General features: G+C 38.0%; 1 protein-coding gene across 37 annotated transcripts in view; it reads left to right on the top strand.

Moving 5' to 3' along the window:
• Rims2 (regulating synaptic membrane exocytosis 2) overlaps positions 1–10,496 on the top strand; it is a 392,861-nt gene that overhangs the window by 218,386 nt on the left and 163,979 nt on the right. For 19 of the 37 annotated variants that reach the window (XM_026789435.1, XM_026789445.1, XM_026789437.1 and 16 more), the window contains 3 exons: positions 981–1,137; positions 2,355–2,468; positions 8,701–8,766. In XM_026789435.1, coding sequence (XP_026645236.1) covers positions 981–1,137; positions 2,355–2,468; positions 8,701–8,766 — 337 coding nt within the window. The remainder of the gene's footprint in view (positions 1–980; positions 1,138–2,354; positions 2,469–8,700; positions 8,767–10,496) is intronic. The other 18 variants (XM_026789440.1, XM_026789452.1, XM_026789460.1 and 15 more) reach the window with 3 other exon arrangements.

Here is a 10,496-nt window from a genome sequence, read left to right as displayed (position 1 = left end):
CACTGCAGCAATGTGTTTTAGGGATGCACACTGCCAATGTGTTTTAGGGGGTGCACACTTCAGCAGTGCGTTTCAGGGATGCACACTGCAGCAATGTGTTTTAGGAGGCCCCCATCAGATATCTTAGTGACGACATGACCAACTCCTGACAGCTGCAGTGAGCATGGTGAAGATGGCCACAGTGGCAGCAATGTCACATTCCCTGTTCAACCTTACTCACGCTTCTCCACTGCGTATGTTCTCTACACATGTGCAGCTTCAGACAAACGGCATTGGCCTCTTTCCTTTCCCACGGCTTCTCCACATGGAACTGTGAATTTTCTGGCATGCAGGTCTCTTCCTTCTTCCCCTTTCCAAGTTTCTGTGCCTCCTCATGTTAACTTCCGTGAGGATGGGGAGTCGCTAGGCTAGTCCTCTTCTTAGACAGTGAATGTTGTTTTCGGACTCCTGTGCTTCCTTAGCTCTGTCGCGTTATTTCACAGCATTGAGTGTTAGGTAACATGGTTAACCTTGTTTAACGTGTAAGTGCAGATGATGAAGCATAGTATGAACTGTGAATATTAACAATATCCAAGAAACATTTAAGTTTATAGGGGTGAAATATTTTTTAGGACAATCTTGATTCTGTTTTTTTAAAAGAGCTTAAAAATTTTCCTTATCCAATACAGTGAACACAGTGACTACCAAACACAACTCTCAGATAGAGACTGCCGCGGTAACTATCACATAGTGACTGCCAAATTTAACTAGCAGATAGTGACCACCACGGTAACTATCAGATAGTGACTACCACGGTAACTACCAAATAGTGACTACCGCAGTAACCATCAAATGTCCCTCCCTTTTCATTTTTGTGCTTACAATGTTTCAAACATTACTGTGTTTGTTATACTTGCAATTATCACATTAAAAGTATGTCAGGCTCACTAGTATTTAAGAATTGGTGTGCAAATGATTCTTACTTCATCTTCTGCCCCCAGATTATCGTCACGATGCTCGAGACCTTCAAAGCTCCACATTATCTGTGCCAGAACAAGTGATGTCATCAAACCATTGTTCACCATCAGGGTCTCCTCATCGAGTCGATGCTATCGGAAGGACTAGGTCATGGTCACCGAGTGTGCCTCCTCCACAAAGGTAAGTTAGTCTGTAAATTTTGCTAATAGCTAGGTAGTTAGGGTGAATTTTGCCTAAATTACCATAATAACCTCTAAAAATAAATTATCCTTTCAAGCATCCTTTTAAAGAAAAACAAGACACCATTGCGGTGGGACTCAGAGGTGATATGGGATAGTTTGTTACCTGGCATGATTTGTGTATTATTTGCCCTAAGAGTTCAAAATAGTTAAGAAAGACTAGCTTTAAATTGCATATAAATATTAAGCAGATTCATTTAGAACCAAATAATTATATTCATGAATGATATAGTAATTGGTAAGTTGAAAAGTATTTTAAAAAATCTTTGAGAAACTAAAATAATGCATGAATAGTGAGAGAAATGTCATACCAATTTGTTGCTCTAGGTCTTATGATATTAGAATCTCTGACCAACCTAAGGACCAAAGCGCTACATGGAATGTAAACCACGGACATTAATGTATATGATTTATACATGATAGAGAGTTCAGGAAACATACTAAATAGAAAATATGTATAATATACAAAGATATAATTTAATAGATATTAACTAGATAGGACACTGTAGATATATATTATATAAAATTTGCCTGTGTGTTTGTATATTCTTCTACATACAAGCATGACATTGCAGACTAATGGAAAAATGTAGTTTGCAAAGGCAGAAACCTCGTCCATCACCTAGAGTGAGGATTTTAGCTTTCATTCTATGTTTTCAAAGAACCACCACATTCAGAGTGGATGAGGGCAGGAGTTGGAAAGATGACCATTGGACAGCTATAATTTAGTCACTCACAAAGGCGGTAGACTAGGCTGGCGTGCTGCCAGAGAGCATGGTTCCTACCGCATAGGTGCAGAGATTTGAACTCAGGTCCAACCATGCACAAGGCATCTCTCCCACACTTCCCACACTGTCTAGCATGGGCCACATTGAACCTATCTTCTCATAAATCTTTTCCTCTAGTGTGTATTATATTAGTGAATTTGATTTCAGAGAATTGGGTTGCCCATCCGTAAGGTATGACATTGTTTAAGGATATTCTCTTATTGGGCTCTTAATGTATCTGTAAGATCAGCCAGATCTTCAATTAACTGTTAATCTCCAAATGAAATTTATTCCATCAGAGATACGAATAAACCAAAAAACAGATTTTATTATTATTTTGTGGGGGATGTGCTATAGATCAGTCAGGTGTTTAATTACCTTGCTGTCTTAGTAGGAACGTGGAGCAGGGGCTGCGAGGGACACGTGCTCCTGGTCATTACAATACGATTAGCCGGATGGACAGACACCGGGTGGTGGATGACCATTATTCTCCAGACAGAGACAGGTAAGCGCAGTTAGCTCTCACTGAACTCTGCTGCCTTCAGGAAGGGTTATTACAAATATCTTACCTGGTCCTTTGTCTCATCTGAGATTCCAAATGCTGCCTTTTCTTTGCTCTTTCTACAGTTTTTCTTAAGATAGCCCTTTGTTTAGAAGGAAAGGTTAACAAGTGTAATTGTTCTTGATAAAATAAGCACAACAGAATGAACCTGATTGTCATGGGTCACCTGAGCACCATAGCTGCCTGATAGCTTGCCTGAGCACCGTGGCTCTCCGAGTACCAGGACTCAGGTTTAGAATCCCGGCACTTGGGATAGAGATCAGGAAAGTCACAACTAAGAGGTCCGCCAGTGCTGCTTGACTAGTCTCTGTCAAGACAAGATTATATAAAAATAGCTAGCAAATTTGCATGAGACATTATAATGATAATCGGATGTAAATATTTTTTACCTGCACATAGCAAATTATTGTGTGTAATATATATCCATAGGCCGATAGAGACTGAAGTCTTTAGCAGATTTCAGAGAAATAGTGTGGCTTTTCCTATACAGAAATCTTGAAACGGAGTCTAGTTTGTTTAGGAAACCTATATTATAATTCTCCAAGAGATTTTCTCTCATGTCCTTTAGTAATGCTTTAACATCTTAAAGAACTACACTTGCTGTATTTGCAAGAATTCTCTGAATTTGCCCCTTTAACTGTGACTAACTTGGGAATAACATGGTATATTAAAATGGTTACATTAATTACTGCTAAATTTAAGAAAATTAATTAACTTTCTAATTCAGTTGGGTTATATATAAGAAATACCATTGGAATTTTTCAAATTCTCAAATGTGTTTAGGATAAGGGCATGATAAAGTCCACGCTAGTATTGAGAAAATATGACATAATACGTTCCTTGTCACTGAAGTCCACAGACATGACAAGTAACTGTCAGGATGTATAAAGAAATTGTTTGGTTTGAATAAAATTAATACTCAGTCCTTGCATGTAATTCTCTTTTGTCCCCAAAGAAAACACACAGATACCTTCTACATTGATAGTGCCAAGAAAATACTGATTTTTGTGTGTAGGATCAAGGAAGAAGCCAAATAGTTATTAAATTAATAGTTCTATTAGTGTCAGTTTCAAAACTATTTAACTTTATTGCTTTTTAACTTTTTTAAGCTTTTCATGTAACCAGTCCCCTAGGGGTGGTTATGAGCGTGCTGCCTATCTGGAGACATGCTTATCAGCACAATCATAGTGAAAGGGAGATCACCACGGTGGCCTGCCTCAGACTGGGAACGTGTCATAAAAAGCATCAATAGGTATTTTGGTTGCCTAATAGAATGTTAGTGAACTTTATTAGCTTTCAAATTATTTATATAGCTGTCACAAGCTTCTTAGCCACTGAAAATCTGCTTATTGAGGGAATAAAATTGTCTAAATGACTTTAAATTTCTTATAAGCTTACATAAAATTATCATTTAATGAAAAAATGTTCTCAATATGAAGCTCAAAAATATAGACTGATCCTAATAGAAAGTAATAGAATAAAATTGCAAAATAACTGTTTACTGTTATATTAAATTACTAATATTTTTCAGTATTTTATGGTACATATTACTAGATTTAATGACCACAAACACAGGACCATTTGCCTTTAATATTTTTTAAAACCCAGATAATTAATTCCTATTTTATGTAGTCATTATGCTTTTCTTCTTTATGATTCTTATGAATCTTTTAGTGTAGCAATAATATTCAGATGTTTATCTGTGGAAGTTTTAAAGAAGATAGATCGATCCTTGTGATTTCTTCTCACTTTTGTAAGGAAGGATGCAGATGTGCAGATAATAGTCATTCTTTGTTGGGATCTATCTCATGTCTTTTTAAAACTATGTAAAGTAAAATTTCATTTCAATAGACTCAAACAGTAGAAAGCCTTTCTAGTATTACTTTATCTGTGCAATTCATTAATACAAGAAGCAACATTCACTGAACAATGTTCTCTCTTAATGTCTATTCCGGTCTAATATTCTTAAGGATTTCCAGTCATCAACTGCATCCGAATGTCCATTATGTTTATGAATATCATTTTATAGACTTTTGAATCCATTCAATTTAATTGGGTTTGATACATATCTGGGTGATTTATAAAGCCACTTTTGTGTGGTTCTGGGGAATTTCCGGGATGTTGGATAAGAGAGGAAGACCTGCCTTGAATTTAGCATAGGTGGTTTCCCAGTAGGCTGTGAACCTAGCTAGCGGAGAGATGATGAGGGAACCCTGCTAGGGTAGGCCTTCCTTCTCCGTCTTCTGGCTACCTTAGATGAACTGTTCTTGTTCACATCACCATCTCTGTCGTGGTGGATTAACATCTCTGGAATTGGTTCAAAATAAATTTTTCATCTTTGAAATAAGTTTTATCCAGTGTTTTGTCATAGTGACCAAACTTTGATCAACACAAGAATCAATCAGAATGTATTAAAAGTTCAAGGAAAGAATTTTCCTTGTGTCAGTCATTAGTGTAGTAACGATGTTAAAGCATGTGCACATCAGCCTCCTTATAAAACCTAATTTGTTGAATTAGAAACTCATATAAGTGAATGTACACTTTTTTCATGGGGTGTGGAGCCAAGTGTTCTGTAGAATTTTAAGTATGTTTGGAGAAAACCAAACATTTGATTTCTGTATCTATAAAATTTATTATGTAGAATTATATGAATTAACTGACTCTACCTCCAATGAGACTTTTATATTCCTTATCAGACAACCAGTTACTACAAAGTATAACACATAGCCATATTTTATCAGAAGCTTGTATTGTTAGTTGAGCAATGTAAACGGAGATTGCTCATTCATTTCCCAGTAACCCAGACCCGAATAATCACACAGAAACTATATTAATTCAACACTGTTTGACCAATAGCTTAAGCATATTTCTACCTAGCTCTGACATCTTAAATTAACCCAATTTCTATTAATCTGTGTATCACCACGAGGTTGTGGCCTATTGGTAAGGTTCCTACGTTATTCTTCTTGGGAGTACCCTGACTCCCGCTACTCCCTCTCTCTCTCTCTCCAAATTTCCCACCTGTCTTTATTCTGCTAAGCCACTGGCCAAAACAGCTTTCTTCATCAACCAATAAAAGCAGCACATATACAGAAGGACATCCCACATGAGAGCAAGGCAGTGTGTTATATTGTAATCATGGTCTTCACAGATAGTGCAGGAGGTTCAGGTGTTCAAGTTAGCTAGTTCAATGAGAGATTGAACTGTAGAAGATACTCTTAAAAAAAGAAAGAAAAATTTATGGTAGCTAATGAAAAAATGTGCCATGCATCGACTCTCAAATATTTTATAGTTAATGATTAACAATTAACCTGAAACAACAAAAAATGACAACAAACAAAGAAAAATTTTAAAAAATGAGGAATTAGTTGATTCAAGTATTGTGGCCAAGTATAGAAGATGGCACCTGAGTTGGGCTTTGTCACCAAGAGCAAACTTACAGAAACAAAATCATCTACATCATGGAGTTTGGTGTAAAATATTTGGCAACATGCTGAGAAATTGTGTGTGAAGGATTTTACACTGGTCATATCCCATGTGATACGTAGCTATTTTCATTATATTATACTTGATTAAATTTCAGTGGTGATGCATGAGATATAGCATCATTCGTTATCTTTATGGGTAGTGTTTAAGAATTCTGTATCTATATTCTATTGGCTCTTTGATTCTTTATCTCTCTCTCACTCATTAGTCTAAATCTTACTCTGTTGTGAAAAGTAAATACCATTTACAAATAATGCAAGCACTTGCTTACAGATTATTAGTTTAATGCATTCTAAATGGAAACTATTTTATTTCTTATCCCCCTCTCTCTGCATATTTTGATTCATTATTTCTTTAGTAAACACTGATAACTATTGTTTCCATAATAACCCTGGTAACTACTACAGCTGTGAGCATCATTTTTGAGTGATACGAACATGTGGCTTTAAAACAGGATATTTTTAATATTTTAGTTATAGGAGCTAACTTACTATTAGAATATATGTAGAGAGTATTATATATTTTAATAACATCATATCATATGCAGTACATATATATACATATACATACATACATACATACACACACATATATTTGGCTTTTGTTTGTTTAGGGTTTGGGGGTTTATTTGTTTTAAAGACAGGGTTTCTTGTGTAGCCCTGACTGTACCAGAACTCACTTCTGTAGACCAGGTTGGTCTCAAACTCACAGAGATCAGTCTTCCTCTGCCTTTTCAATGCTGGGATTAATAGCGTGAACCACCATCATCCAATTGCAGTATATTTTTATATTGGTTGTTTTCATTTCCATAAGTATGATTTTAGCATCACAAGCAAAATTTTAGAATCCGAGTTGGTGGAGTAGAGGAGGCACAGCTCCAAGCTGCCCCCCCCCCCATCTGGAAGATTCCCTGTAGTCTGTTAGGAACCTCAGCTCTGTGCTAACTGAACGGTGTGATGGCATGGAGACAATGTAGGGACTAGTCAGTTTTGGGATAAGTGATATGTTAAGAATAGTATTTAAGAGGAAAGTGAAGGAAAGAGTCCCTAAGAGTCACCTTTCATTGTTTATAGAATAGTCATTTACACCATTTTAGTGGCTTTTGAAGTTACTATCTTCAATGGTCTGCTAAGGGGTCTAAATCAGATCTCAGGGTGTTTCCAGGAGGATTCCTGTTGGAATGACACATGCTAAGATCAAGGCGTCAGAAAGTAGCATGACTTTACAGCCCACAAAGGTAGCAGCTTGGTTAGAGCATCACAAACATCCAGGGGAAGAGTGAGACCTGCCACGGCCTTGCACATGTGGGCCTCATGGTTGCTTTCTGGTGTTAGTGTAAGACATCTGTCTAGCGAAGAATGGTGTTTCATGTTAGCAACTCTCAAAGTAAAGATGATGGAGCTGGAGTTGGTGCTTCTCAGCTGGCAGAGCTTTCAATTAGATTTCCTTCCTTCCTCGTGCCCCCACATTTCTTTCCTGTCTTCTGCTTAACTATCAGAAGAGAAAGGATAAGTTCTCATGTAAGGGACTTATAAACCTCTAGGTACCTCAGATACTGATGCAATTTTCTTTTCTCTGTTTTGGCTTTTGGAGACAGGGTTTCTCTGTGCAGCTATGGCTCTCCTGGAATTTGCTCTGTAGACCAGGCTGGCCTTAAACTCACAGAGATCTACCTGCCTCTGAGCCCCGTGTGCTGGGATTAAAGGCGTGTGCCACCAGCACCTGGCCTTCATTCATATCTTATATCGAGGCAACCAATTATTAAAATGTGATGTCTATTCATAAGTACGTGGTGGGGCATCCATTGTGTACAAAAATTTAAAAATGGCACTATCTTGATTTATTAGACACATTATTATATATTTACTAATCATAGAAAGTAAAATGCTGTGAGACTGAGTCTCCTATTGTCAGAACAGAAACAATAGTTAGGAAGAGAACAGCTTGTTCAAGTTTATTGGAAAAGGATTCAAAGAGAATCTGGACTTTAAAGATGAGTAGGACTTTGAAAGACAAGGAAGTGGAGACAGGCTTGGAATGATGAGCATGAACAAACTGTGGTTGGGGATCACAACCCGTCCTAGAGGGCTCCAGGGCCTGTTGTACCTGGATGGAAGGCAGTGGCATGGTGGGTGAGAGAGGCCAGCAAGGTGGTGAAGAGTGACCTGGGTCCAGCAGGGAAGGGTTTGCAGGGAGGAAACTTGTTCTAGTGGATGCAGGAACCTCATGTAAGCGGTCAGGAATGGAGCAGGAAAGAAAAATGGAGCCTCATGAAATATCCTAAGCATTGTAGATATTAGATGTCATCTCTGAGTTCTTACGCTAGCTGGTGGTTTTATTAATTTTTTTTCTCACCTTTTCTCCTTAAAAGAAGGAAAACATCTTTGTAATATACCATTTGCTTAAAGACGGTGCTCAGTATATTGAAGTAATACTTAATTTTATCATTTAATTAAAAATCTAAATGTTCTATTTGGCTGCATTTTATTTTTAGAGTATTTGGTTTATTTTATCCTTTGCACTGCCATATTCCAATGGGCATTGAGAAGATGGCCAGGCTTTCTAGTAGCAATTCCATTTGCTTTGCTTACTATCTGATTTGCTGTTGGATCAGGCTTTTAGAACTAAACTATACCTGTTCGCTTCTTTCCCGAGTCTCATTTTCTTCTTGTTTCTGCCACGCTTGCAGTCATTTTCTTACTCTACCTCGCTCCAGATACAGTCAGAGCATTGAGCATCACCACAGGGATGGAAGGTACACTTTTCTTACACTTGAGTCTGTGTGTAGAGTTGCATGCTTCTGTCTGTGATAACCACTTTTAGTTTTGTTTATCTATATATACATGTGTGATTATTGATGAAATACAGAAATAGTACCCTAATACTGTAAAGTAAAAGTGTATAAACTGTTTGAACTAGAACGTCACAAATACCTTCTCTTTGGGCTAAAATCATGTTTTTATTACCCAAAATATTATTTTATTAGAAATTAAGTAAACTTTGCTACCAAAAAGGAGAGTTGCAGTAGAATTGATGTCCTTCTCCTTTGCTAGCCTCCCGGTCTGATATGTAATTAGCACTGGTTTATTTGTACGTGCCTTCCCCACCTACTTCCCTGCTTCTTTGCTTTTCCCGGTCTGATATGTAATTAGCACTGGCTTATTTGTACGTGCCTTCCCCACCTACTTCCCTGCTTCTTTGCTTTTCAAGAGGATACTAATTTGAAGTGTGTTGACCTGGTTGGTCTGCGGTTACTCGGTCTAAGACAGCTACCTACTACACAGTAGATAAGCTTGGGTCTCAGAGTGCTCAGTCTGTGGGAACAACTCTTTCATTTCAGCCTTATTCTAACTTATTCTAAGGAAGGAAATTTCCAGTGAATTTGGGGTAAAATATGTCTAATACTTAAAAAAAATAGATTTATTTTAGTGAGAAATATCACTTGCCTGGCATTTAGCAGAATATGGATCTCACTGGGAAGAGAAGGAAAGAAGGTGTCTAATGTTCATTAAGTTCTCAAGGCCATTTGTAGCTTAGGTTTTTTTCCTGTTTGTAATGATATTTTACTTATTTTTTCATAATTTCATACATGTATAATGTATTCTGATTAAATGCCTCCCTCCATCCTCTCTTAGCCCCCCTCTTATTCTTCCACATTCCTTCTTTTTTTCCAATAAATGCTCCTTCTTCTTCGATGTCTTTTTGTGGTATGCATGCTGTGTGAGTGTGTGTGTCCATGTGTATCTCTGTGTGTCATGGGCACGGGTGGAACTGAATCGCTTGATACAGGCAACTTCTTGGTGAGGTGTATCCTCTTTAACTGCTTTCAAGCCCTTGTGCCTGGGTGGGGCCTCAAGATTCCTGCTTCCATCCATAATGGAATGTTGATGTGATAGTTGAGTAAGTCTTGCAGGTAACTGTCTCTTCTGTGAGTTCCTGGCTGATGACAGGTTTTCATGGTACTCCCCCGCGTCTTGTTCTTCCAGTCTCTCTGTCCCCTCTTCCTGAATGTTTACTGACCCACCCTTGGGGGAAGTGACTGGAGCCACTTCACTGACAGCATTTTCAGACCAGTTAGGCAGAGAAGAGGATTGTAGTGATAGCGTGGTGATGTGTTCACCTCGATCAGGAATTAGATGTTATGCTATGTGTAACCTTCTTTATCTCCGTAGGAGCTAGTAGGAGTTGATATTGATATGCAGAGTTTTAAAAGAAAATCCAAAAAAACTAATGGGTAAATTCTTGAATCTTGAAATCACATAGACAAATATGGAAGGAAATCCAAAAGAAAACTTTGATGATAAATCCTAGCAACCAATTTTGCTGATGTTTGTCAATAAATGTAATAGAAATTGGGTATCCTACTTGCCTTAGCAGACCCCGCCCTCCTGCCTGCCTTAGCAGACCCTGCCCTCCTGCCTTAGCAGACCCCGCCCTCCTGCCTTAGCAGACCCCGCCCTCCTGCCTTAGCAGACCCCGCCCTCC

Source organism: Microtus ochrogaster, unplaced genomic scaffold, assembly GCF_000317375.1.
Source record: "Microtus ochrogaster isolate Prairie Vole_2 unplaced genomic scaffold, MicOch1.0 UNK19, whole genome shotgun sequence".
In the NCBI taxonomy this organism is placed as follows: Eukaryota; Metazoa; Chordata; class Mammalia; order Rodentia; family Cricetidae; genus Microtus; species Microtus ochrogaster.
The sequence above is the reverse complement of the archived record's forward strand: the minus strand, read 5'-3'. Positions and strand labels throughout refer to the sequence as shown.